A 27,761-nucleotide genomic window follows, 5' to 3' on the forward strand; every position below is an offset into this window, starting at 1 on the left:
CAAAAAAAATAATAATAAATAAAATAAATGGATACTATTTCAAGTCATCCACCCAATTCAAAACCCACAAATTTTTCAGTTTGTATTTTTTTTATTATAAAATTTTTTGAAAATGCAAATACAACAATATTTGTTTTGGATGGGTCTTTTCATTGATTAATCAACCTTACCTCCTATTATTATATAGTTTATATTATTTTTAATTTATTTGTCCAAAAAAGTAAAATAAAAGATTATTTTATTTTATTTTTCAATTTATTAATATAAATATATTTTTTGGAATATATAATAAAAATAATAGTAAATATAAAAGTTGTGAATAACTTTTTTTTATTAATTTTTTTTAAATATTGATATTTATGTAAATAAATATTGATAATGTTTTGAAATCAACCAAAGATGGTATGCACACCTGACAATTATTTATTTTACTTTGTTTATTGGTAAACATTTTAGTTGATTTTCAAAAAGAATATGATCATAAGAATAATGTATATGATAATATTAAAATTTATTTATATTTCATTTGACTTGACTGATCAAATTCAAACAAAATTTAGTTTTGAGAACGATTCCAATGCATTTTTCCAATGAGTTTTCGAATTGCTTTAATTTTTATTTTTTATGCATAAAAAGATATTATTGTGTGCAAGCACTTTGAATCATATTTCATTTTTTCATAATAAGGGTCTAATATTTTATATCTCTTTTTAAAATATACATTTATACATCTTCACACACATACACCAACACACCAAAATCATATATAGTAATAGTACTAGATTACTTCTACTTTTCTTTAAATATCTTTTTTTTTTTTATTATTTATTTATTTTTTTTGTAATATTAATAAAGTATAACATATCATCACAAGATAAACATTGTGTTTTTTTTTTATATAGAAAAACTGTAAGTTGTTTTTGAGATTTAAGATTTTAGATTTTAAATCTAAATATAATTAATGATCTAATAAATTATAATTTATTAAGTTTAAGGTTAAATTGAATTGATTGGTTGTTTTTTTTTCAATAGAAAAGTTAGAAAAGAAAAGTCATGGCTACAAACGCCCAAGATGCAGAATCAAAGACAAAACTCTTGAAATCTTTAAAGAATGAAATCGTCGATATGAAACTGACACAACAGAATCAAAAGAGTCAGTTTGAGACGATCGATCAACAGCTGCGAAATGTCGATCAGATGCTCAAGGGACACAGTCAGTTGATTTCAGAGGAGAAGGCGACACGTGCCAAGATCACCGCTTGGATCAAAGATAACCTCGGTCCCGACATGTCGGTGTTGAACGAGCAGATCGAGCAGCGTCACGTCGCCGGTCTCGAAGACAAGCTGAAACAGCTGTACCAGCGTCTCTCAACGGCGATAGCGTCGATCCAGGAGCAGGTGCGTGCCAACCAACTTGCATCGTCGGAATCGAACAGCTCACTTCTCGAGCAGATCCGTTCGAATCACACCACCCTCAACGAGCAGGTGCGCACCCACCAAGCGTCTGCCTCCGAGGCAACCGCTTCGCTTCTCGAGCAAATGCGTACACACCAAGCGAATCTCAACGAGCAGTTGCGAACCAACCAGACAACTCTCAACGAGCAAATAAGAAGCAGTCAGAACTCGCTACAGGAATCGGCGAGAACCGCTCAATCTGCAACTTCCACTCGTCTCAATGATTTGTCGAGTGATTTGTTTGAGAGAATGGCTCATCTCGATGCACAGCTAAAGTCGGCTGAGAATACACTCGATAAGAAACTCTCTTCTAGTGTAACCTCGACCGAGAGCAGACTCTCCTCTGCTCAATCCACCTCCGAGCAACGACTAAACTCTTCGTTGTCCGCGCTGGAATCACAGCTATCGGTGGCTGAGAGTAACCAAGATAAAAAGTTGACTTCTCTTTCGAATTCGTTTGACCATCGTCTCTCGACTGCTATCAATACACTTGACGCCAAGGTCGCTACCTCGGCGACTGTTGTTGGCGCGCGTCTCGACAGTGTAGTGAGCACGCTGATGCAACGTCTCGAATCCTACAGAAAGGAACTCAAGTCAGAGTTTGTCTCTACCTCGGACAAGGAATCGCAGCGCGTCAATCGTCTCGTTGACAAGATCACCGGTGACATGTCGTTGGCGCGTGTCGCTCTCAGCGATGAACTCTCAAAGCTTCGCGAGACAATAGAGAGCGTCGCCAAGCGCGAACGTGAACACCTCCACGAGCACACTGTCAACTACGTCCAAGATCAATGGAAATCCACCATGGTTCCGGCGATCAACGGAATGGCGTCGACACACGCACGCAACGAAGGTCGTCGTGTCCAAGAGGACGTCTCCATGCTCATTCAATCGGAAGTCAACCAGATTCAATATGAATGCGAGCAACGTCTACGCTCGGAAATCCAAAAACTCAAATTCGAGATGCAATCGATCGTCAACCAGAAAACAGAGTCACTCCAACAGGAACAACGTGACTTTTTAGCACAGGAGCGACTCTTGCGTGAAGAAGACAGAAAGTATCTCGAAGCATTGAAAACCTCTGTCTTTATGTCACTCAAAGACGCAAAGTTAGAACGTGAACAACTTGCAAATCAAATCAGCCTATTCATTAGAGATAAGAATGTAATTGATGGTATGTTTGTTTTAGTTAATTTGTTAAGATCTATAATCTAGAGATGTTTGTTATATTAATATATTGTTATTGTTGTTTGTTCAACAGAGAATTCATTGGAAAAACAATCAAATTCATCAAATGCTTTATTGAAACAAAATGAAGAGCTATTGGCACAACTCGAAGTTAATAGAAGAAATAGAATGAAAGAGATTGAGGATAACGAACAAAAGTTGAAGGAACAAAGAGATCGTGTCGAGAAAGAGCATCGTGAGATGGAGATTCTCAATAAACAATCTAGAGAGAATGAAGAAAAGTTGCATTTGGAGCAGTTGAAGCTTGAGAATATTCAAAAGAAGAAGGAGTATGACGAGCGACAAAAGTTGAGAGAGGAGGAGCGTGTCCGTGAAGCCGCTGATCTTCTTCAGAAACAACGTGATGCCGAGAAGGAAATGGAGAAGGAACGTGAAGCCAAGAACAAAGCAAAGGCAGAGCGTGAACGTGAGGAACGTGAACGTGAAGCAGAGGAGCGTGAACGTGAACAACGTCGTCGCGATGAGTACGAGCGTAAGAGAAAAGATGAAGAGGAGGAATGGAAGAGAAAGGAGCGCGAGTACGAAGACGAGTTGCAACGTGAGAGAGAGCGCCAACGTGTACTACAGGAGGAACGTGAGTTGGAGATGAAACGTTTGATGCAAGTCGAAGTCGAGAAGCAAAAGGAAGCACAGGCACTCATTGAGCGTGAGAAACTCAAGGCAAAGGAGTTGGAAGATGAATTGGCCAAGGAGGTTTCCAGACAGGAGAAAGAACGTTTGGATTTAGAAGCACAAAAGGAAAGAGAGATTGCATACCACAAGCAATTGTTGGCTGAGAAGACCGCTAAGCTCGAGGAACAGATGGAACAAGAGAGAAAGAAACAAAAGGAAAGAGAACTCGAGATCGAAAGAGAAAGGGAGTTGGAAAAGGAAAGAGAAAAAGAGAGAGCTCAAGAGAGAGAAAAAGAAAGAGAGAGAAAGGAAAGAGAGAGAGAAGAGAAAGAAAGAAAAGACAGAGAAAGAGAAAAAGAAGAACTCAGATTGAAACAAGAGCAAGAGGTCAAGAGAGAGCAAGAGGATCGTGAGCGTGAGCGTGAAAGGGAAAAAGAACGTGAACGTGAGCGTGCAAAGGAGAGAGAACGTGAGCATGAAAAAGAAAAAGAACGTGAACGTGAGAGAGAAAGAGAAAGAGAAAAAGAGAAAGAACGTGAGCGTGAAAAGGATAAAGAAAGAGAGCGCGAACGTGAAAAGGAAAGAGAACTTGAAAGAGAGCGTGAACGTGAAAAAGAAAGAGAACGTGAACGTGAGAGAGAAAGAGAAGAGAAAGAAGAAAGAGAAAGAAAGTTAAAGAGAGATGACGATGATAAGAAACAAAAGGAACGTGAACGTGAAAAAGAAAAGGAGCGTGAACGTGAACGTGAGCGTGAGAAAGAAAGAGAAAGAGAAAAAGAAAAAGAACGTGAGCGTGAAAAAGAAAAGGAAAGAGAACGTGAGCGTGAACGTGAACGTGAAAGAGAGAAAGAGAAGGAACGTGAGCGTGAAAAAGAAAAAGAAAAGGAAGTCAAGCAAGAACAAAAACCAAAGTCAAGAGGAAGTCTTCCAACTGCTCCAAAGAAAGAAGAGGTCAAGAAGGAAGAACCAAAGAAGGAGGAACCAAAGAAAGAAACACCAAAGAAGGAAGAGCCAAAGAAAGAAGAACCAGAAAAGAAGGTTGTCTCCGTGTCAAACAAGAAGATATTCGAACAGGTCAAAGAGGAAGAGCCACAACCAGCCAAGAAACAAGCTCCACCACCAAAGAGAGACACCACTGAGAATCCAGATGTCGAGTGTGATTTGTCCGATCCAGCATTGAGAGATGCCTGGGAGGATATCAGAGATGACACAACCTCTACCAACTGGATGTTGATTGGCTACGGTTCAATGAAGAAAACCTTGTCACTCTATGGTAAAGGTTCGAACGGTTTGAACGAACTCCTAAAGAGTCTCAAGGAGGAGGTAATGTATGGTTATCTCCGTGTGCTCTATGGTGATTCCGATCGTGCCAAATTCGTGTTCATCACATACGTACCGGACTCCCTGTCCGGTATTGCCAAAGCCAAGGCAAACATGCACAAGCCACACGTCGACAAGTTCTTCAAGTACAATCACACTCAGCTGCAAGTGATGTCACGTGATGAAATCTCCGACACCATCATTGAGAACAAGTTGAAGGCTGCTGCCGGTGCCAACTACGGTAAGGGTACTTCGCCAGACGACACCGCCCGTACCGAGAACTTCAAGGGTATCAAAGAGAATGCCAAGATGTTCTACAACACCACTGAGAGTTCCACTGCGAAGGGTGGCGGTGTTAGCATCGTCTACAACAAAGGACCACTGGCCAAGACTACTCCTGTCAGTTTGACTGGACGTGCCGGTATCACTGACAAGTACATCAAATCCGATGTCAAATCGACCGGTGCCGCTGATGATCGTGATGACTACCGTATTAAACCACGTGAGCGTGCCAACTCTACTACTTCCAACACCTCAACAGAGTCGACCAGCGATGCTGAGCCAGAGACTGTTGTTGTCCAGCCAAAGGTGACCAGTAAGAAGTCCGCTGCCAACAAGGAAGTGGTGACCAAGCCAGCAGAGCCAGAGAAACCATCGGAGCCAGAGAAACCAAAGTTGAAGCCAACCATTAAGAACAAACCAGAGGTAAAGTCAGAGAGTGAGAGTGAAGAGGAGAGTGGTGCTCCAACTTCCAATCGTTTCAGACAAATGGCAAAGAACAATGAAGCTCCACAAAACTTGGGTTCTGAAAAGTGTTTGGTTTGTTCAAAGACTGTCTATAACACTGAGAGACTCTCTGCCGATGGTAAAGTTTTCCACAAGGCATGCTTCCGTTGTGGTGTTTGCAATTGTCAATTGAAGCTCGGTTCATATGCCAGTATGGAGTCCAAGACCTTCTGTAAGCCTTGCTTCAAGAAGACATTCTTGTCCAGAGGTAACTACGATGAAGGTTTCGGTAAATTGAAGCCACAACACCAATTCGAGGCCAAAAAGGGTCAGAAAGCAGGTGGTGATGACACCGATGCCAAAGAGTTGGATCGTCAAAGAGACCAAGAAAAGTTGAGACAGCAAGAGGAGCTCAGAGAAGAGAAAGAGAGAAGAGAGAGAATGAAACAATCATCAAACACAACCACCTCAAAGAAACCAGCAAAAGTTGAAGAATCTGATAGTGAGGATGAAAATGAAAGAGAAAGAGAAAAAGAAAAAGAAAAGGAAAGAGAAAAAGAAAGAGAAAGAAGAGAAAGAGAGAAGGAAAAAGAAAAGGAGGAAGAAAGAGAAAGAGAGAAAGAAAGAGAAAGAGAAAGAAAGGAAAAAGACGAAAAGAAGAGAAGAGAAGACGAGAAAAAGAAGGAGGAAAAAGAAAGACAAGAAAAGGAGAAACGTGAAAAGGAACAAAAAGCCAAAGATGAAGAAAGAGAAAAGAGACAACGTGAGATCGAAAGAATGGAGAAAGAGAAGGAACAAGAAAAGAAACATTTATCCAAGACTGAAGAGGTCGAAGTTAAGACTCCAGATAGATCAACAAAGTCCAGTGGTTCTGACTCTGGTGATTCTTTCCTCTCTGAGTACCAAAAGAAGAAAGAAGCATTGCTCAAGGGTTCATCATCGTCCAACTCATCATCACAATCATCGACCGGCAAGAAGAAAGAGTTCTCATCCACTTTATTCGACACAACCGCAGAAGAAGATGATCTATTCAATTAAGCTAAATATGTAACCAATCAAACTTGTTTATTTATATACCAACCAACAACTATAACAATAACAACAACAATAAAACAAATACATTTATAAATTTTTTATACAAAAAAAAACATTAAAATATATGTATTATGGCTAATTTATTATTATTATTATTATGAATGAATTAATGAAAATTCTAATTAATTGGATCTTCTTCTTTGGAACATATATTTCAAAGCTATTGAAACTTCCATGACAGCCTCATTTGATTCATCGAGACCCATAGCAAAGAATCCGTGTGGTGAGTTTGTGTAACGAGTATGGTTGACCTGTACACCTGCAGTTTTCAATTTCTTTACATATAGCTCACCCTCATCACAGAATGGATCGTGTCCAGCGGTGATGACGTGGGCTGGTGGTAGGTCGGCTAGTCCAATCTTTGAGCTTGAGGCAGCACGTATTGGACTGGCATAAATATTATCTATATCGTCGTTGTGACAGTACTTGGCACTGAACCAATGGAAATAACTCATTGGCATCAAATATCCTTCTTTGTGGATGACTCTAGAGTAGTAATTTCCTTCGTTACGCTTCAAGTCTAAAATTGGATAGATCAGTACTTGACCACATAGTTTTGGTGCTTGTTTATCACGTGCCATCAAGGTGACTGCTGCTGCTAAATTTCCACCAACACTGTCACCGGCCACTGCAATACGAGTGGGATCACCATCGAATGACGATGACTTTTTGACTGCCCAACAAGTTGCTGCATAACAATCCAAAGCTGCTGCTGGGAATTGATTCTCTGGTGCCAATCTATAATCTACTGAAATAATTACACATCCCTAAAGAAATAATAATAATAAAATTTAATTAATAATCAAACAGTTATATATGCAATGATTATTTTTCAAACACTTACAGCTTGGTTGGAAAGTAGTCTACAGAGTCCATCAACAGATGGTGTTTCAATTGATTTTGTGCAAAATCTAGATTATGATTTTTTTGTTTTGGGGAAGAACAAAAATGAAAATAAATTTTTGGATATTGTTGGTTTTGGAAATATCTGGTAAGCAACTAAAATAATTGTTATTTTATGTGACAATATTGCTACTTACCCTCCAGTGTGGAACCACATTAAAATAGGGAAGTTTGTCTTTCTTTGTCCTGGTTCCATTGATGGATTGTAGATTCTAACTCTGAAACCTGTGCATCCTTGAACATCAAGATCACCTGCTTCCAACATTAAATCTTGAACCTAAAATTTAAATTGATTATGTTAATTATTTGATTGATTGATTTAATGATTGAGTTGATTGAATTGACTTACTCTTGAAACTGGAATAGCAGTTGATGGAGTTTCAAATACATCTACTACGGATCTGTCGAAATCACCATCTTCATGAGCACCCATCTTCCAGAGCAATACTTTATTCAAACCGGATACAGCCTTTGTCTCTTTGCTAACACCACCAATGTTGATGGTAATAGTTGACTCCTCTCTGGCACGATCATTGAGTGTAGTGGCAAAGCATTTAGAGCAAACCTTAACACGTGTAGTGTATCCAAATTCTGGTGGTAATGAAACATTCAATGAACAACACTCTCCACAGAATAAATGTCCACATCTTCTACAATGATGTCCTAATATAAATAATAATAATAAAACAATCAAAATATCAATATCATTGATTATTATCGTTGAGTTGTAATAACTAACTAACAACACAACACAACACAACTTACTTCTATTAAATAATGTGAATTCACTTGAACACATTTCACATTTTGTTGATGAGTTATCTGGTACCCATTCCGGTCTCTTGATGGCAGGTGGTGATGCAGCTGGATCGGCTGAAGATGTTGTAGTTGTTGTGGTGGTTGTCGTGCCTTCGGCAGCTGGCTTCTGTACTTTCTTCTTTGGTTTTGGTTGTTGTTGTGCAGGTGGTTGTTCATCCGTACTTGATTGTAAAATATTATTATTGGTTGCAGTGGTTGTTGTTGCACTACTATTATTATTGCTACTACTACTACTACTGTTGTTGTTGGTGGATGTATTTACATCGTCTGCACTGCTAGTTGGATAAGAGAGTGAAGAGGTATGTACAGCAGAGCTAGTAGAGGCAAAAGGTGAAATGAACTCACCTTCCTCTTCCTCAGCCAACGATTGATTTAACATTGACATTATTTTATTATTCTAAACTAAACCAACTCAATCAATAATAAATAAATAAATATTATAAAAATGATGATGATGATAGTTTAATAATAATCAATATAATATAATAAACAATAAAAAAAATGAACTTTTTAATTTTGTGTGTTGAAAAAAATAAAAATTAAAAATAAAAAATTATAAAACAAAAAAGTCTTTGGAAAATTATTTGGTCAACACTTTGTTTATATTCTTGATATTCAATCATTCATACTGTTTCTGTGTGTTAATCATTGACTTAATATTAAAATATTTGTTAACTTAACAAATATTTTTCAAAAAAAAGATAATTAATTAATTATAGTTTTAAAAGTTTGATTGAAATCAATAAATATAAAAAGTAATTTAAACCTGGTAAAGTTTATTATTAACTATTACAAATTGACATTAAATAAAAGTTTGTGTAAAATAAATAAATATCTATTTTAAAAATTTGATTAATTGATTGGATAGTTTACAATGTTTTAAATTAGGTTGATGATAAGTGACACTATCACTAAAAATAATAATGATAATGGTATTAATGATAATAAAATTGGGGTGATTCATTCTTTCATTAGGTTTGGTTTTAGGTCCGATCAAACCAACAGAACCAACACAATTGTAAATCAATGTTGCTACCAATAAAAATTTCCGATTTAAATGAATTGTTTGTTTTTTTTTTAAATGTTTATTGAGGCAGAGTAAAAAAATGATCATAAACAGAAAAAGTTTGATTGTTTTTTTTTTAAAAAAAAATAAGAATCAGCAAATTAAAATTGGATTAAACTTCAGTGGTGCAAATATATAAAAAAAAAAAAACAAAAAACAAACAACACATTTTTGCTTAAATGCATCCCATCAAACCACCACATTGTTATTAAAGCAACAACGATCACTCACACACATTCACACACACAACACACACATTGGCAAAAATAAAAAAATAAAAAAAATATATATACAGGTGTTTGCAAATAAACAAACATTTAATTAGCTTTCATAATTAGATACATATATATTACAGATACATACATATATCTCTATTTTTTTCACTTTTTTTGATTTTGATTTGTTTTTCTTTTTTAATTTAGTTTTTTATATTTTAAATATAAAAAATTATTATCAAATCAAATCAGATCAATTCAATTCAACTAATATAATATATATATATCAACAGAATAACATCATCATCATCATCATTCAACAGATATATATTTTATTAATACAATTCTGACATTGTTAGCAACAAATTATATATTTATTAAATTTAATTTCGATAATAATAATACATATATAACAGTAGAAATAATTATAATCAGTCCTTTTTTTTGAATGAATTGAATAGTTTTCAATTATTCTTCTTTATTTATTAATCTTTTTTGGCTGTATTTTAGTTAATAATATATCAGTATCATTTGACGCATATATACATACGTATAGTCGTCTTTTTTTTTTTTTTTTTTTTAATTTATTTATTTAATGATCATTCATTCATTCATTGTAGAAGAATAAGTAAACAGTAAACAGTAATCAGTATTTAGTTAATCATTTCATTTACTTTGAATTAGAATAGTATCAATTCTGTATATAGTTAGTTAGTTAGTTAGTTAATAAAACCGAAAAATAAGACAACAACAATAAAACAAACACAAACACACAAAGATAAAAATGGGATCAATAGTTGATGAGAAACAAAAGGAGAGAATCAAAGAACTGCTGAAGCTACCTGAGAATGCTATATGTGCAGATTGTGGATCACCGGATGTTCAGTGGGCCAGTATAAATCTCGGTGTATTTATTTGTATAGTTTGTGCTGGTGTACATCGACACCTCGGTGTGCATATATCACGTGTTAAATCAGCCAATTTAGACTCTTGGAAAGAGTCAGAGGTTGACATGATGGAATCGACAAACAACGAGAAAGCAAATCGTGAAATATGGGAGGCTGCACTACCTCCAGGCTTTATAAAACCAACCTATGGTGATTCAATGTATGTCATTCTTACTTATTCAATTATCTTCAAACCTATACCAAACTAAACCAAAGCAAACTAACAATATTCATATCATAATCATTGTTAATCTTCTTCACCACTATACAACAGAGGATTAAAAGAACAATGGATAATAGCCAAATACTCTAATAAATCATTTTCACCACCAAATACAAAAGATGCAAAAAGAATTAATGTAAGTATACTAATAAAGATATAAATATGCTATTTGAATGAATCTAGACAATTTTAATTAATTAATTTTTCGGTTTTTCTTTTTCTTTTTCTTTTTCTTTTTTTAGTTTGAAGTAAAAGAAGGATGGATTGTAAAAAAAGGAGAAGTTGTAAAGAGTTGGAAAAAGAGATGGCTGAGACTGATCGACGGTGAATATTTATATTACTATAAGGGACCAACAGAGAAATCACATTGTGGTTTCATATCGCTGAGGGAGAGTGGACAGATAGACTCGGTGTCAGAGGTAGACAGCAAACCATATTGTTTCATAATTTCAACACCCAAAAGACGTTATTTAATTAGCTGTAATACAGGTGAAGATATGTTTCGTTGGATCGAGGTTTTAAGACAGGCCGTTATCAATATGCCACCTGGCACTGCAAGCAACGGTGGTTCTGGAAAAATACCAAAAATGTAAAAGAAACCAACAAAAAGTCTTTTTTTTTAAAAAAATAAACTATCTTCATATATATACATTCATATACACAAAACAAAACAACTCAAACTCTCAATTGTTGAAATTTGAAATAGGTGAATTTCAATGTTTGCTACTCTTCTCCCTGCTAACGTCGATAATTAATTATCATACTGCAGTCACACACAAAAAACTTCTTTTTTTTTTTTGATTGTCTGTGTAGAGTGCAACGATCAATCCTAATTGATCTATCATATCTGAATAGGTGTGTTTGCAGATATATGAAGATCAGGCAAATTGTTTTGTTGGAACTGATTTTTTTTTTATATTGAATTTTTTTTTGCATTTTGGTGTTAATTATCTTAAAACAGAAGTTTTCAACTTTTTGTGAATATAAATTCGCATGCATGACGTTTTCAGAGTTGATATTTTGTTTTTGGTGGTGGTGGTGGGAGAAGGTTGTGGCGACGCAAAAACCAGTAAAAGCACAAGTTTTTTCACATGGATCGGGTCTTGTTTTTTTGATTTGCATTAGGAATTTTCAAAATTCTATCCGATTCATGCATTTGTTTTTTTTTTTTTATTTGCTTGTTTTTTTTTTTGAAAAGTCATTTACATTTTTTAATTGATTCGAAATTAATATTATTTGGTTGTTTTGTTTTGTTATTTTTTTCTGCATTGATTTTTTTGTACTTCCATATCATACCCTATTATTTCATATCATTGTTTATTTGTTGATAGAGTAAAGTGATTATTTATTTATTTAAATAGGTCCTATTGAGATAAACATTTTAATAAATAATCAAAAAAAAAAAAAAAAAACAAAAGATAAAAATAACATCATTTTGTTTGACCAAAAGTAGTATCACTATTAAGAAAGATAAATTTGAAGGTTGACTATCTAGAGTTAGTTACACAGTGAATGTAGGTAAAAAGTGTGTTTTTGTTCATTCCACCACTAATAAGCACCAAAATAAAAATTATAAAAGTAACACTCACTATTTATAAATAAGCACATAAAGAAAATATTACAAGTGGAGATCAATTTGATACAAATTCTATCCAAAAACAAATTATAATAATAATAATAATAATAACAAGCTAAGCAACAACAATAATATAATAATAAAACAAATACAGAGTGTATATAATTGTTTATTTTATAAATACATACTTTTAGTAAACATAGTCTTATATAACATTAGCATCAATACATTAATAATGTGAAAGTTTATTATTTGTCGACAACAAAACAACATCAACATAATAATATCAATGTAGGTTGGATAATATTACCAAGACAACCTCACAAACGACAGATTATTCATATTTTAGTGATTTTTATTTTTATTTTTTTATTTTTCAATTTTATAACCTAAAATTTGCAAGAACTTTTTTTTTTTTTTTCCCCAACACCTTTTAATTAATTAATATGTTATGAGACCCGACGATTTATAGAATATTAGATCAACTTATAACAATAATAATATCTATCATTATAAAATAAATAATTAACATTGTTTTGTATACTTAAAGAAAGAAAGAAAGAAAGAATTAAGATAGAAGAAAAGTAGTACTGTAATATTATTAGATATTATATAAAAAAAATATAAGATGTCTAGTAAATATGGAAGAATAAATGACTCGGATGATGATTCATCTTCATCGTCGTCGTCGTCATCATCTTCCTCATCATTGTCAGAGTCATCGCCATTGATATTGCCGGCACAGCAAGTCACTCCAAATTATATAGATGAAATCAAACCAGATAACACAAAGAATATCAACATCATGGTGCTCACTGTTTTCCTTATGAGTATAGGTTTCACATTGATGATGCCATCAATGTTAGATTATCTAAATTGGGTAAGATAGTAATGGTGACAATAATGCAAAACAATAGATTGATTATTAACAGTTGTTTTTGTTATCTATCTAACTATCTATCTCTAGGTTAATCCAGATTACGGAAGTAAATATAATGGTTTGGTAACTGCAATTTATAGTGCTGGACAGTTTGTTGCATCACCTATTTTTGGTTACTGGGGTAATAAGAGACCAACTCGTGAACCTCTGATCGTTTCAATCATTATCTCCATTCTTGGAAATGCGCTGTATGCAGTCGCCTATTTGTTTGGCGATGGATACATCCCAGTGATGGTGATCGCTAGATTCATTGTTGGTGTTGGTGCCGGTAATGTTTCGGTATGCAGAGCTTACGCATCGGAGACATCGACTCTCTCCAACAAGACTCAGACAATGGCAAAGATGTCCGGTGCACAGGGTGCCGGTTTCGTTTTGGGTCCAGCTTTTGGTTTCGCATTGTCCTACCTCAAGAACACCAGCTACAACGGATGGTACTTCTCACAATACACCGCACCCGGTTACCTGTCGGTGTTGTTCGCGTTGGTCAATGTCATCGTTTTGATTCTCTATTTCAACCCACAAAAACCAAGACCAATTGCAACGGGTATTCTCATCAATCAGGCCGAAGAAGAACGGTTGCAAGCAAAAATCAAGTCCAACGAGCCCGAGGAAGATCGTCTGCCAGTGTTTGTATCGATCTACTTGTTCGCAGTGGTTATCTCGATTTTCGCTGTATTCGAATCGGTCATGGCAATGATGACTTTGAAATACTATGGTTGGGGACCAAAGGGTAACGGTTTTATTATGGGTGCTTCTGGTGTGCTCTCTGTGGTGGTTTTCGTTGCCATTTCGACACCGATCATCAAGAGAATCGACGATAGAAAGACAGCGTTGTTTGGTTATGTAAATTTATTTATTGCTTTGCTTTTCTTGGCCAGCTACGACAATGGACCGTTCCGCTGGGAGACCGGTCTTCCAAAGTGGCAGTTGGTTATGGGTGCCATCTTTGTATCGATCGGTTATCCAATCGCTTCGTCGCTGATCTACGCCATCTTTTCAAAGGTACTCAATCCAAAGCTACAGGGAACAAAGATGGGTTGGTTGACAGCCGGTGGTTCACTGGCAAGAATGTTGGGTCCAATTTGGGCAACCGCTTTGTTTGGAGTTGCTGACGACATCCTCTACTTTACATGTGCAGGTCTTACAGCTACAGGAGTTATTGTACTATTAATTTTCTACAGAAGATTGACTCCACACAAAGACTACATTATTCCAGCGCCAGTAGCAGCAGCAGCAGCAACAACCACTCCAACACCATCATCAATCTCTGTCAGAAATGATGACTCCTAAATAAGATAGCATTTAACATAACAAATAAGTAATTTTCACAATTTTTTTTCTCCCAATATATACGTATATAAAATATTTATTAAATATATATATTAAAATAGAAAAGGTCCGAATTTAAATAATTCTAATAAAGGTTTATTAGGATTAAAAAACAAAACAAACAAATAGTAGTTGGTTCACAATATTGATATATATAGTATTTTGTTGTTTGATTTTATTTATTTATTTATTTATTATTCTGATTCTTGGTAGTAAACGATTGCAGCGTTGGTTTTACCTTTGGTGAATGTACATTGTCTTTGAGTTTCTTTCTTTGCGTATGGTGAGAATGAGATCACCCAATCAGTACCAGAGTTACGAGAGTCACGTGAATTGTTAAAGGTGACGGGTTCTCTCAACAAAAGTGGTATGGTGTTCTTTGTGAGTTTGAAAACCTGCTGGACAAGAATGGTTGCTACCTCTGACACCTTCTCTACAGCATCACATCCCAAGTCAATAAATAGATCTCGCACGGGTGGTTTGAAATGAATTGCCAAGAAAGTATCTCTCTTACTAGATGAACTGAGTGCCACTATCAAATGAATCTTTAATCCAACTTTCTTTCTAGTGTATTTCTTTGGATCATATTTATAGATATGTTGATCTGTAATAATTAGAGTACGTAATTGACATTTTCCCTAAATTGTTATATAAAGTTTTATAATATGAGAACTTTCTGTTTAATTCTTTAAATATATTTAAAACACCTACTCTTTTGTTTACTTTAATAACATTATCAGCGAAAAGAATTTCTTTATCATCTCCACTTGGGAAAAGTGATTGGATAGCTTGGACATACTGAGCTTTCTTTGGGTTGGAATCGTTATTTAGATAGTCGGCGAGGAATCTTCGTTTTGGATCCCATTCTTTCTTGCGTAGTGTACCGCCTCCACCAAACAGATCGAGCGCCAACACTTTTTGACGGATGAGAGAACGCTGCTCGGCTGTGAGTTTTGCAACTTTGACATGTGCCCACCAAGCACGCTGGATCAGCACAAGATAGTCATCAAACTGTCGTTTCACTCGCCAGAGTGTTGGCATCTGACGACCCTTGTTGTAGTAGGGTGCTTGTGTCCACGGTGCAAGCTTAGCAATGAGCGAACGCATTTTATATCTATAGTACACCTCAGAGATCTTCACAGCCGATCGCTTCTGTAGCAACTGTCGTTGTATCTCTTCCTTTTGCAACTTTAACTTTTCCAATTCCTTCTTGAACCAGCAACGTGCTAGATAACCTCGCCAAACCCTCTGTATTGCAATGGCAGCCTTTGGTAGATTGTCTTGTCTCTGCTTCTCAAATAGATACAAAACTCTAGCTGACTTTATAAAGATCTTCTTTACACCAAAGAAACACTCGCTTTGTCTTTCATGCGATGGTAAAATAGATTTAATAATTTCATTACATCCTTCTTTTACTGATTTCTATTAAGTATATATAAAGCAATAATTTATATTAATATAAATTGATTAATAATCATATATTAATAAAGTTAAAACTTACATCATATTTAGGATTCCAAGTTGTTGGACAACATATTTTATATCTTGAAAAGAATTTGGTATAATGATATTTCTGACAATAACCTGCTTTTCTTACTCTAACCGTTTCTACAATATTTAAATATCTAATCTATAATATACATGAAAGATAAATATTAGTTTAGAATATTTGTTGATTAATGTTATTTGTTGCTCGTTGATATTTACTTGATTTCTAACGAGTGATTGATTGAAATTGGATGGTTGTTTTTCATCGTTTGATTTTATACATCTGATATAATGTGGTTGACATTGTTGAAGTGAAGCAATCAGTTCGTTGATCGATTGTTTGAATTGATGACCAGCCATCGTCGGTATCTTTCGGTTGCCAGAGCAGTTCAAGGATGGAAATAGAGCTGAGAGGTATGGATCGTTACTGAGTTGAAGTGTCGCTAGAATATCTTGGTTGAGAGGGTCACGATTCTTTGCAATAAAGTGTTCCAAATCGTAGGTTACAGGTCCGGCGTAGTGTTTCAGCGTGAATTTCTGTTGTTCCATCTCGCTGCTCTCGTAGTTTGGATGTTTCTGGAAGAATCTATTGAATTTCTGGAGTAGCTGTTCTTTTGTAGTCTGTCCAACCAGGCAGGCTTCGTCCAACAGCTTTAGCAATCCTACGGGCTGTCCCTCGATCAACTCTATTATCTTGTCGTTCTCAAAGTAATCGATATTCAACCATTCGATACCCTCATGTCGGTACTCCTCTTGCTCCTGCTTCAAGACGAGCTGGATGAACAGCTGCTGCAGCTTCTCATTGGTGTAGTTGATGATGAACTGTTCGAAGCTGTTGTTCTCAAACAACTCGAATCCATAGATATCCAAGATGCCGAGACTGTACACTTCGGGCTGCTCCGATTGGATGGCGCGATTGATGCGCTCGAATATCATCTGGAACAGCCGGTCGTAGAGAACCTTTGCCAGCGAGTCACGTGTGCTATTCGCCTGGTTGAGATCGAGCAGCACGTGAATGTTGCTCTTTCGCTTTCCCATACCGGTGGTGAGCGAACGTGAGATCAACGCTTTCTCCAGCATCGACGCATCGCATTCCAGAAGCTGTGCGATTCTCAGTAGCGTATCTTGGCTTGCAATGAACACGGAATCAACATTCTTGTTGGTATCGACCTCGAACTCGAGATTACCAATGAGAAGAACGGCGCAGAGTATACGCCAGAGGAAATCAGTCTCTTCGGTGCTCCAACCCAGTGATTCGAGACTGTTGAGGACCGATTGAAATCCATCCCTATCGTTTACAGTCGATTTCGATACGGAACCACTGTCATTTCCGAGGTAGTTGTAAGTAGCTGGATCGCTATTCAGCTTGAAACGCTCCACCAACGATTGATTGGTCAGCAGCTGGTAGAATATATGAAAATTTCGTTCGCCAGCAGCTCTAGAATGGATTCTAGATTTCTCCAAGAGAAACTGTGTGATCTTTCCACCGAGTGGTACACCGGCAGCATCGAACTGTATAGTAATATATTTTCCAAAACGTGAGCTATTCTCATTTCTCTGAGTCTTTGCATTACCAAATGCTTCCAACAATATATTTGAATCTAAAATACGTTTCATTATACTTGTTGTTGAATTTTGATTATTATGATTATGATTATTATTTCTATTATATCTTTGTCTATTTGGTGTTGTTGAGGAAGAAGGAGTAGAAGAAGTAGATGATGATGATTGTGGATGATAATGAGAGATATAATCCATTACAATTTTAGATGCTTCAGTCTTTCCAGAACCAGATTCACCGGTTATAATGATACACTGATTGGTACCGGTTTGTAACATCTTCTTGTAGGTATCCTCAGCGAGTTGGTAGATATGTGGTGACATTTCATACATATACTTGTTTCTGTAGGTTTGTTTTAGACGCTGATCCTTTTGCTCTGTGACATGCTTATTGTTGAATGGATTGATACTGATGATTTGCTCACCAATTCTAGTGTAGATCTGACCTGAATTGAATCGATGTTGCATGTTGTCGAGAATCGATTGTTCATTGATCTTCTCGAGATAACAAAGATCATCGTGATTCTCAGTAGTGGTACCACCACCTCTTTCCTCAAAATTTATACTATTCATATGAATTATTATGGTTTATACTACTAATACTACTATTTAAATTATCATATTCTTTGGAATTATGATTGATGTTGTTGAATTAAAATAGATGATTGTTTTTTTTTTGTTTTAAGCTAAACAAAAATGGTCAAGGGATTATTTTTTTATTTTTGATTAAAGTTTATTTTTTGCAAAAAAAGTTTAACCCACGTCCTTTCAATCATTGCAAAAAGAATCATGATTAGAATGAAAAATAAAAAAATGTGCAAATTTTTGGGTGTTGATCAAAAAAATCTCTTTGTGGTAAAGAAGAAAAGTTAACAAACAAATAAAATGATATTTATTTGTTTGATTACTTTTAGTTTTTTGTAATCTTGTCTTTGTATCAAACGTGGAAAAAAGTCCACTCTTTTAACAGACTTTGAACAAGGCAGTTGTGGTGAGGAATTGGCATTGACCTATTATATTAGATTAATTAAATTTAACCAACTTGAAACTTTACACCACAACCAGTACAACGAAACTCTAAAGATATTAGAAACATCAACATGAAGCTGATCCAGTTGGGTGGATATTAATGTGGCTAAATTCAATACTAATGAAATATGGAGTTATATGTTCAATGCATTTCAAAAACATTACAAAAGGAAGTAACACAGGTAAAGACAATTTCAAAACAATAAATAAATATCATTTTTTATTAATTAAAATTGACAATAGAATTATAATCTTAATTTGAACACTTTTAAATAATAGACTATATATTAGATTCGTTATTATTATTATTATAGATTTATTTTGTTTGAAAACAAAAGAGTTTAACTTTTGCTTTCAAAATAAAATACTTTATTTGTTTTGTTATGTTGTTTTAGCTTTGTTTTTTTTTTTTGTTGATGATGATGATGATGATGATGTTGGGAGTTGTGGGAATGTTATTATTATTATTATTATTATTAATTACAGATATTATTATTATAATTATTAAATTTACAATTTTAAAAATGGTTAATTAATTAATATTGATATATCGATTCGAATAGTGATCGAATTGATTGATCGATTTGGTCGGTCGATACCGACACTTTGGCAACAAAATAGTTTATCACTGATTCAGTGAACGATAGGATGTCATCTACATCCATCTTTCCGGCTTTGCTATTAACCATCTTGAGAATCTGATCGAATTGCATATTCTCCTCGATAATCGTTGATCGATCCTTGAGTAGAACCGACAGACACATAAAGATAGGCAGACTCTTTGTCATATAGTTACACCAAAACACTTCCCACAATGTCTTTACCTGTTCAAATGGGAATTCTCTCTTGAAACAAATTAGAATCGATTGGAAGAAGAAATACATATTCGTTCCATCGATATTTTCTAAACCATTTTTAAATAGTAATAATAATCATTCATATATATATTGTTAGTTTTTAGTTTATAAAAAATATATTTATAGTTTTAAACTTACCAAAATGACTATATAAATCATAATCCATGTATTTAAGTAACTTTGAAAGAGTATTGAGTTGTGTGTGCATTCCATTTTGATCTTTGTGAAAGTTGAGTTCTACACGGTCCATCAAACCTACGAAACACCAGAATGATTCAACCTCCTTTTGGATGACAGAGTAGATCGGTGTGAGTAGATCACTCATTCCCTGTACGTATCCAATGTCAAAGTTGTAGAAAGAATAGGTGAGGAGTATCTCTTTGACGATGACCAGGTTCGGGTTGTCCATTCCAATGCCTAGGTACATCGGATGCAGTCGATCGGTACGAATGACATCCTTCTCGATCAACGCCTTTCTCGAAGCATACTTTGAGAATCGCAGCTCCTGGTCTGCGCTAATCGATTGCCATTGTTTCTTAATGGTGAAGTACTCACGTGTCTTCTCGTACTTGATCACCTCACGCGTCGAGTGTGTCGAATCGAACGGATAGAAATTCAAGAGGAATGGCCATACCTCTGCACGAATCGACTCGTGTACACCTCCATAGAATATCTTTTTCTGGAGGAGCTGTTGATTCATGATTGAGATTCGGCCTTCCTCATCAAAGTAGCTATACCACTCGTTGGCATTGAGCGGGTTACACTCTGTTCTATTGATAGCTGGTTCATCCAAAATACCAGAAGCATTCAAATTGAACGGAGTGAAGAAATCTGAACTTGAATTCAATGAAGAATTCAAACTTGTATTATTACTCTATAATAACAGCAACAACAATAATAATAATAATAATAATATAAACAACATTAGTAATCAAATCAAAGACTAAAATAGTTTTTTTTATAGATTATAATTACGTGTTGAGGTGATGTCTTTTTTGAACCTAATGAATGTGTCAAGTTTCTAAAATGATTATCTATTTTCTTTGCTGGTTCTTCAAATATATCTAGATATATTAAAGATAATTATAGATTAGTTTGTTTGTTTGTTAGTTTAGTTTTATAATAGTAAAGTATATATATGATTATTACTCTTTTGAGCATTCTTTGCAAAGTTTGATACTTTTGCAAAAGAATCTAAGATATTCGATGATATTTCTTTGGTGAGTCTACGTTTGCTGGTAGAAGATGAACCATTCTCTAGGAGCGATGTTGGTGTTGCAGAGTTTGGTGACGATGAGAATGGAACCGATGCTTCAGTGTCAAGAGGTGATCCATGACTGGTAGAGAGTGGTGTCTTTAGTGTATTCGGTGAGAGTGATATCGTTGACGATGCCATCGAAGATGGAGAATGTGATCTTAGATTTAAGAAACTACCACTACCTAGACCACCCATAGATGTTGTCGTACTGTTACTACTATTATTACCATTACCATTACTCTGATTATTATTACTATTACTATTACTACTACTATCATTAATTGTCATAGATTGAAAAGAAGCACCAACTAATAAAGATGAACTATTATTACTATTAATATGTGATTTTGGTGATAAACTTGATAGGAATGAATCTTTCTTAATGGATGTACTGGTTTGTATCTCTGCTAGATCACTAGTGTCGCTCATCATCATATATAGATTAGTATCAAGTGTAGATCTATTGATTTGATTTGATATGATTTGAGAAATCATGGATTGATAAAGTTAGTTTAGTTTGAATAAATTAGTTAGATAGATAGATAGATAGCTATTGCTATAATTACTTTTTAAGATTAGGATTAACAGATCGCAATGCTTTGATAAATTCTCTTACACCACCATTCTCAAAGAAGAACGGTGGCAATGCAGTTCCATTTCGCGTCAAAACAATTATATATGGTGTTCCAATGGTCGGTGTATACTTTTTAATTGAATGTATCTCTTTTGATGATAGTTTTATTTGTTGATATTGTTGTGCTATATCATTACTATTTGTATTTGATATTAATGCACTTGAATTTAATGAAATAGCAGATGATTTCTTTATTGATATCGGTTGTGATCTTGCTAATGGATTACTATTACTTGAACTATTATTACTAACAGTAGTGTCATCATCATCAAAAGATGATTTACTAGCTATCCATGAGAACATTACAGATTTCAACATTGTACTGGATAGTGTCGATGATGTTGTCGATGAGTTAGAGAATGAAGATGACGATGATGCTGCTAGATCATCTTGTTGATGGTGAGGTTGTTGTTGTTGTTGTTGTTTGGAAGGTGAAAGCACAGCACCTGTATCATACGAATAATATAATGATATAACACCTTCAATACCTTTGCTATCACCATCTGTCGGATATATCGTTACATCTTGCTTTGAATATATAATCTTAAATTCGTATGGTTGTGTTGAAATTGATAAATTACTCATAATTATTATTATTACTAAATATTAATACTGCTAAATATATATATATATGTGATCGATAAAATTTGGAAAAAGATAGATTAGATTTTAAATTAAAAATAAAAAAATACGAATATAAAAGGAAAAATGTTGTTGATATTATTAAAAAACAAAATTGATCAAAAACAAATATTAAAAAATAATTAAAAATAAATAATCATTTTTAATAAATCTTTTTTTTTAGTGGTTTCAGATTTATTCAATTTTAAAAGAATTCCCTAAAAATCAAAAAAAAAAAACTGTGTGTGGCCGACGTCTCGTCTTATTACCATCGATCAAAATCGATAAAGGTTAGAATGATTTTATATAACCTTAGATAATATTAAACTTTTTGTAAAAGCACTCACTTCTAAAACTAAATCAATTAGTTCTGTTCTTGCATTAGTTTATAGTTTATATTTATTAATTTTATTAATAATAATATTAATATATTGGTTTTGTAGTATTGTAATGTTTTGTTTTGTAAATATAATGTAATAACATTGTATTGTAATAATAATGAGTTTTTTCTTTTTTTTTTTTAAGCTGTATTTGGATTGTTGGTATTACCAATGACACGTTGTAAGAAATCATTGACAAGTCCAAGACCCATTTGTGAAATCGAGTAGAATGAATATTTCGAAAAGTTGGATGGTGCCTTTGCAATGCTGATACATGGTTTCTTTTGACTGTCAGTTCCTTTCCACGCCAGGAAAATCTTGAGTGTACATCCCTTCTGGTTGGTGTCGACCTCGTTGACATCGTAGGTATCGCCATCGCACAACATTGTCGATCGCTGCACAGCACACTGATTCTGCAGACAAAACGGACACTGCTTACAAATCGAGGTATCACGATCACCGTCCCACTGCACCTCTATCAACGTTCCGAGATCCACCGTTGCCACCACAGTGAATGTATTCACCATGTACTGTATTGGATTGCCGTTGCCATTCGGCTTCTCATAGTAAACACGCTTGGGAGGTAGTGACATATTCGAGAATGTTGTGAAATTACTGTAGATTGCAACGGGCACTGTGAATGTCGGTTGCGATGCATTGCATGCTCCTGCCGGTGGCGTTGGAATCGATGTATTGGTAGTGTTGCTTGCGGGTGTTGTAGGACAAGGAAAAGTCTGGTTCTCATATCTATACACATCGTTTGTAACTGAAATGTTTGCAAAAAATTCTATCCAAATGGTTGCATGTGGATTAAATAAAATTCCATATCCAGCTATTATTTTGAAAAGTTGATGAATATTTTATTAATATTCATTCTTTGATGATCGATATCGTATTGTAATGATTTAGCTAGTTATTTACCTAGTGGAACTCTTAAAGTTGTAAATTCATCTACTCTTGGATGAAAATCAGCGTATCCTGTATAGTTTGTTAGCTCATCTCTAACGTGTAATCTGCACCAAGTCCAATCGTATCTGGCTTTGGCTCTAGTTGTCATTATATATTTCCAACTTGGATCTGATCTATATTTCGTTACATTTCCAGGTTTACCTCCTGCAGAGCTACCTTGAAATGATATACCCTGAGCTGAACTACTATTTATATAAAATGTTATTATTACAAAACATAAAAATATTATTGATAAATTAAATTTCATTTTTTGTTATTTATCAATAAATATATATCGTTTCTTTATCTTTCTATTTCTTTCACTCTTATAATTGAATTTTATAATTATTATTTTTTAAAATATTATTTCTAGAAACAATTACAAAAAACTATCTATCTATTATTACAATTTGTTTTCTTTATATTTTTTATTATTATTTTTAATACAATTACTATTGCTATTCTAAATTATAAGAATATATTTTGGTAGTATTGTATCAACTAACCAGGATAAACAAAACAAAATCAATTTAGTAATAACGTTTCAAAGTATTCATCAATAATTCAGACATTACGAGTTGAATAGTGTCTATACACACAAAGTAACAAAAAAAAAAAATTAAAATAATTAATAATATTAAAATTAATCAATTTAATTATTTTAACACCCACCACTACCGATCAATCACATAACTAAGTGTTAAAAAAAAAATTTAAATTTAAAAAATAACAAAGTTATTATTAAAATTAATAGATGACCTATCAAAAAAAAAAAAGATTGAACATTAAAATAAAAACCCAATGACCTTTCAAATAACGTCAAAGTCACTGAAAATCAAAAAAGGTTTTTTTTTCAAAGTTTAAAATCAAAAATTGTTTACCTCAATCTTTTTTTACATGGTTGTTTTCACAATTCAGTTTGATATCAAAAAGAAGATCAATAGTAAGGAATCAATGATAATAATATTTAGTTATCAATAATATTGTGTGATTAATATTATTTGTTTTAAATAACTAGTTTTTTATTTATCAATATCTAATAAAATATAATAAAAATAAGAAAAAAGAATATAAACAAAATGGATAAATGGTTATTTAATTTTAAATAGGTTCGTATATAATTGGATTCTTATCATTATTATTAAATTAATTGTTGGATGGTTTTAAGGATTTTTTGTTATAATGGTTTTAATTTTATACATTTTATGAAAATGTATAATTTATTTGATGTAAATATTAAAAAATATAAATATAGTGTATAAGGTATAATATTCCTGTTTTCTGACTCTTTTTTTCTTTTTCTTTTTTAAGCTGTATTTGGATTGTTGGTATTTCCAACGACACGTTGTAAGAAATCATTGACAAGTCCAAGACCCATTTGTGAAATCGAGTAGAATGAATATTTCGAAAAGTTGGATGGTGCCTTTGAGATACTGATGCATGGTTTGTTCTTACTGTCGGTTCCTTTCCACGCCAGGAAAATCTTGAGTGTACATCCCTTCTGGTTGGTATCGACCTCGTTGATGTCGTACTCGTCACCGTCGCACTTCATTGTCGATCTTCTGACTGCGCATTGGTTCTGTATGCAATACTCGCATTGCTTGCAGATACTCTTGTCACGATCGCCATCCCACTCGACGTTGATCAGCTCACCCTTGTCGACGGTGGCAACAACAGTGAATGTATTGACCATGTAAGGAACTGCTGCGAGGTTTCCGTTTGGCTTGATATAGGCAACACGTTTTGGTTGCAAAGTCATATTACCGTAGGTGGTAAAGTTCGATTGTACCAACTGGGTGATAGTGTACTCTGTTGTTCCAGTGACATTACACACACCTTCGGGTGGTGGTGGATTTGGATTGGTTGCTCCATCGGCTGGACATGGATATGTATTGGTCACATTGTTATAGATAAAGTTGGTAGTTGATACATTCGATAAAAATTCTAACCAAATGGTTGCTCCTGGATTGAAAAGTGCTGCATATCCAACTATTATTATTATAAATTGTGTCCGATTTATTAATTAGTATATATGTAATTGAGTTTTATCGGTGCAAAAAAGAAGATATATATATAACATACGATATGGTACTCTAAGAGTTGTAAATTCATCTACTCTTGGATGGAAATCGGCGTAACCACTGTATTTTGTTACTTCATCTCTAATGTGTAATCTGCACCAAGTCCAATCGTATCTAGCTTTATTTCTAAGGTTCATTGTTCCCGCTGAAGTATATAGACCCTTTAGCGTATCTCTGGTTACATTACCTGGCTTACCACCTGCAGAGCTACCTTGAAATGAAATACCTTGACCATTACTCTGACAAACATACATACTGAGCAATATGATACCAAACAGTATCACAAAATTATTTCTATACATTATTTTTGTATTCTCTATATATTATATAATTTATTAAGTTTTTATCTTTTACTAATCTAATCTAATTTAATTTATCTTTTCTTTTCTTTTCTTCTATATTTTTTTAGTTTAGATAACAATCTAATCTAAATAATCTAATAAGTAATAATACAATGTTGTTGTAAGGTTTGGTTTTGATTTATTTTGTACAAAACAAATAAATATAAATATAAATATAAATAAATTATATAAAAAGAAAAAAGAAATTGAAACAAATATTGATTTAAATTTATTTGTTCGTTATTATTGAATCTAATATAAAAAATTGTGTAACTGATTCTTTAAAAACCAACCAGGACAACAAAAATTACAAAAAAAAAAAAAAAAAAAGATTTATTTTTTTTTAATTTTTTTCAAAAGTAATTCGAACAGGTCCTCGTCCATAGTGCTTTCACCATCATAACCTTTAAAACCTGTTCACAATTTTCAATGAATTTTTTTCAAATATTAAAAAATTGTATACCACATCGATATCTATAATATCATTTATATTTGATTCTGGAATAATAATAATATTTTATTTTTTATGTACATTGAATGTTTCGGACTTTTATAAATATTAATTTAATATTGGTTATTATAGTATATAGTACTGAGGTCATGAATTATAATAATTTTAATTATAATTATATTATCCTCTAAGTATTGTTGTTGTTGTTGAAGTTGTTATTGTATCACTTGTTGGTTGGTTAATTATATTAATTGTATTAGTTTTAGCTTCAACGGAATTGCTTTTACCAATTAATGCTTTTCTATTGGCTTGGTCATTGTATCTTGGTGCCACAGAACAAAAACCAACAGTGCTGGCAGTTATACGTTTAATACATTGGATACATTGTTGTAGAGTTTGGTTATTTGGGAATTGATGTTCTATTTTGTTGGCTAGTAGTTCCATCTCGTGGTATCCTCGGTGGACATATTCAACAACCTTTTGCATTGATTCCTGAATTGTCGCTCCATTCACATGACAATTAATCTTTACATAGTTGGAGAGTGATTTATCATTGAATTCACTTACGAATGAATATAAATCGTTTACCAAAGCATTGATTCCACCGTATTTCAAGAGGAGTTGTTTGAAATTTTCATCTTCCATAATGTCTTGGGTGAGTGTGAAATCTGGTCTGCTCGCCATGGCAATAGCCAATCCAAGATGGGCAGCACTCTCATAAGATCGGAACCGGCAATACTCTTCGATATCCGAGAGATTCGACCATTCGATATTGTGAATTCCTCTGACAGCACTGTATGACCATTGTTTGGCTTCTTCGATAATTCTGTCAATGAGAAAAGGGTGGACACTACACGCTGAGAGATCATCAATAGCTGACCAGAATGCCTGACTCCAACGATCTTTTGTAGGTTGTTCCGGATCGAAGAGTGAATCTATATATTCTTTGCTGCAACAACCTTTTTCAATGACAATGTCGTCGATGATGAAAACCCAGTCGGTCAGTTTCACCATTGGAAGAAACAGTTCTGGTCTATCGACATCTAGGGCCATCACTGAATACTCGAGAGTTTCCTCCTTAAGGAAAGCTTTGTAGAATTTTGGAATCAAGTCTTTGACCCAAATTTCATATTCCGGTTTCACCATTTTTCCAACTGGATTCCTCGAGAAATCGAATGGACATTGAATATTGGGTATCCTGAAGGATTGATCTTGAAAGTATTTATCACTCCAACTACTACTATTTTGATTCATTATTTTTGGCACAACCATTTTTGGTCAAAGAATTTCTCTATTTTTTGATTGATAGATGATTGGAAAAATTATTAATTTTATAATAATAAAAAAAAATATAAATAATCAATTTCTAAAAACAAACTATCCAATTATCATGAGATTTAAAAAAAAACAATTTATTTTGGTTGGTTATTTTTTAAATTTAAATTGGTCTTTTTAATCCATTGCAATTTCATAAAATTTATTATTGTTTTTTTTTTATAATAATTAAAAAAGGAATTTATGATATACATATATATGAAATGGTTATATAACATGTGCTCTGTGGTTTGGTGGTTTGCAAGATGATTTGTGAATGTTGGGGTCTGCTTTCAAGATTCCAGTTCCATATTATTATTAGGATTCA

At 33.8% G+C, this 27,761-nt stretch overlaps 9 protein-coding genes across 9 annotated transcripts; 3 read left to right on the plus strand and 6 right to left on the minus strand.

Moving 5' to 3' along the window:
• Window positions 1-27: 27 nt before the first annotated feature.
• On the plus strand, window positions 28-6,396 carry PPL_00947 (LIM-type zinc finger-containing protein; the record flags this gene model as incomplete). The annotated part of the gene is made up of 4 exons (XM_020571965.1): window positions 28-82; window positions 457-491; window positions 1,453-2,626; window positions 2,714-6,396. 4 exons carry the CDS (start codon window positions 28-30, stop codon window positions 6,394-6,396), a joined length of 4,947 nt encoding a protein of 1,648 aa, XP_020437823.1.
• Window positions 6,397-6,575: 179 nt separating this feature from the next.
• On the minus strand, window positions 6,576-8,560 carry PPL_00948 (Esterase; the record flags this gene model as incomplete). The annotated part of the gene is made up of 5 exons (XM_020571966.1): window positions 6,576-7,220; window positions 7,298-7,364; window positions 7,494-7,633; window positions 7,706-8,019; window positions 8,122-8,560. The coding sequence occupies 5 exons, from the start codon at window positions 8,558-8,560 to the stop codon at window positions 6,576-6,578; spliced, it is 1,605 nt and encodes a 534-aa protein (XP_020437824.1).
• A 1,680-nt stretch (window positions 8,561-10,240) lies between these two features.
• PPL_00949 (pleckstrin domain-containing protein) lies at window positions 10,241-11,997 on the plus strand (the record flags this gene model as incomplete). Its single annotated transcript, XM_020571967.1, has 4 exons — window positions 10,241-10,563; window positions 10,678-10,762; window positions 10,869-11,215; window positions 11,988-11,997. The coding sequence occupies 4 exons, from the start codon at window positions 10,241-10,243 to the stop codon at window positions 11,995-11,997; spliced, it is 765 nt and encodes a 254-aa protein (XP_020437825.1).
• An 833-nt stretch (window positions 11,998-12,830) lies between these two features.
• On the plus strand, window positions 12,831-14,432 carry PPL_00950 (MFSD8-like MFS transporter; the record flags this gene model as incomplete). The annotated part of the gene is made up of 2 exons (XM_020571968.1): window positions 12,831-13,082; window positions 13,170-14,432. The coding sequence occupies 2 exons, from the start codon at window positions 12,831-12,833 to the stop codon at window positions 14,430-14,432; spliced, it is 1,515 nt and encodes a 504-aa protein (XP_020437826.1).
• Window positions 14,433-14,665: 233 nt separating this feature from the next.
• On the minus strand, window positions 14,666-18,092 carry myoF (myosin IF; the record flags this gene model as incomplete). The annotated part of the gene is made up of 6 exons (XM_020571969.1): window positions 14,666-15,109; window positions 15,183-15,893; window positions 15,973-16,101; window positions 16,179-16,535; window positions 16,717-16,757; window positions 17,000-18,092. The coding sequence occupies 6 exons, from the start codon at window positions 18,090-18,092 to the stop codon at window positions 14,666-14,668; spliced, it is 2,775 nt and encodes a 924-aa protein (XP_020437827.1).
• Window positions 18,093-19,084: 992 nt separating this feature from the next.
• PPL_00952 (RabGAP/TBC domain-containing protein) lies at window positions 19,085-21,882 on the minus strand (the record flags this gene model as incomplete). The annotated part of the gene is made up of 5 exons (XM_020571970.1): window positions 19,085-19,389; window positions 19,544-20,279; window positions 20,381-20,469; window positions 20,555-21,123; window positions 21,230-21,882. 5 exons carry the CDS (start codon window positions 21,880-21,882, stop codon window positions 19,085-19,087), a joined length of 2,352 nt encoding a protein of 783 aa, XP_020437828.1.
• A 556-nt stretch (window positions 21,883-22,438) lies between these two features.
• Window positions 22,439-23,514, minus strand: PPL_00953 (uncharacterized protein; the record flags this gene model as incomplete). The annotated part of the gene is made up of 2 exons (XM_020571971.1): window positions 22,439-23,130; window positions 23,220-23,514. 2 exons carry the CDS (start codon window positions 23,512-23,514, stop codon window positions 22,439-22,441), a joined length of 987 nt encoding a protein of 328 aa, XP_020437829.1.
• A 1,038-nt stretch (window positions 23,515-24,552) lies between these two features.
• On the minus strand, window positions 24,553-25,629 carry PPL_00954 (uncharacterized protein; the record flags this gene model as incomplete). Its single annotated transcript, XM_020571972.1, has 2 exons — window positions 24,553-25,235; window positions 25,329-25,629. 2 exons carry the CDS (start codon window positions 25,627-25,629, stop codon window positions 24,553-24,555), a joined length of 984 nt encoding a protein of 327 aa, XP_020437830.1.
• A 670-nt stretch (window positions 25,630-26,299) lies between these two features.
• Window positions 26,300-27,373, minus strand: PPL_00955 (uncharacterized protein; the record flags this gene model as incomplete). Its single annotated transcript, XM_020571973.1, has 1 exon — window positions 26,300-27,373. One exon carries the CDS (start codon window positions 27,371-27,373, stop codon window positions 26,300-26,302), a length of 1,074 nt encoding a protein of 357 aa, XP_020437831.1.
• Between the last annotated feature and the right edge of the window lie 388 nt (window positions 27,374-27,761).

This window comes from Heterostelium album (assembly GCF_000004825.1).
Source record: "Heterostelium album PN500 unplaced genomic scaffold PPL_contig1, whole genome shotgun sequence".
In the NCBI taxonomy this organism is placed as follows: domain Eukaryota; phylum Evosea; class Eumycetozoa; order Acytosteliales; family Acytosteliaceae; genus Heterostelium; species Heterostelium album.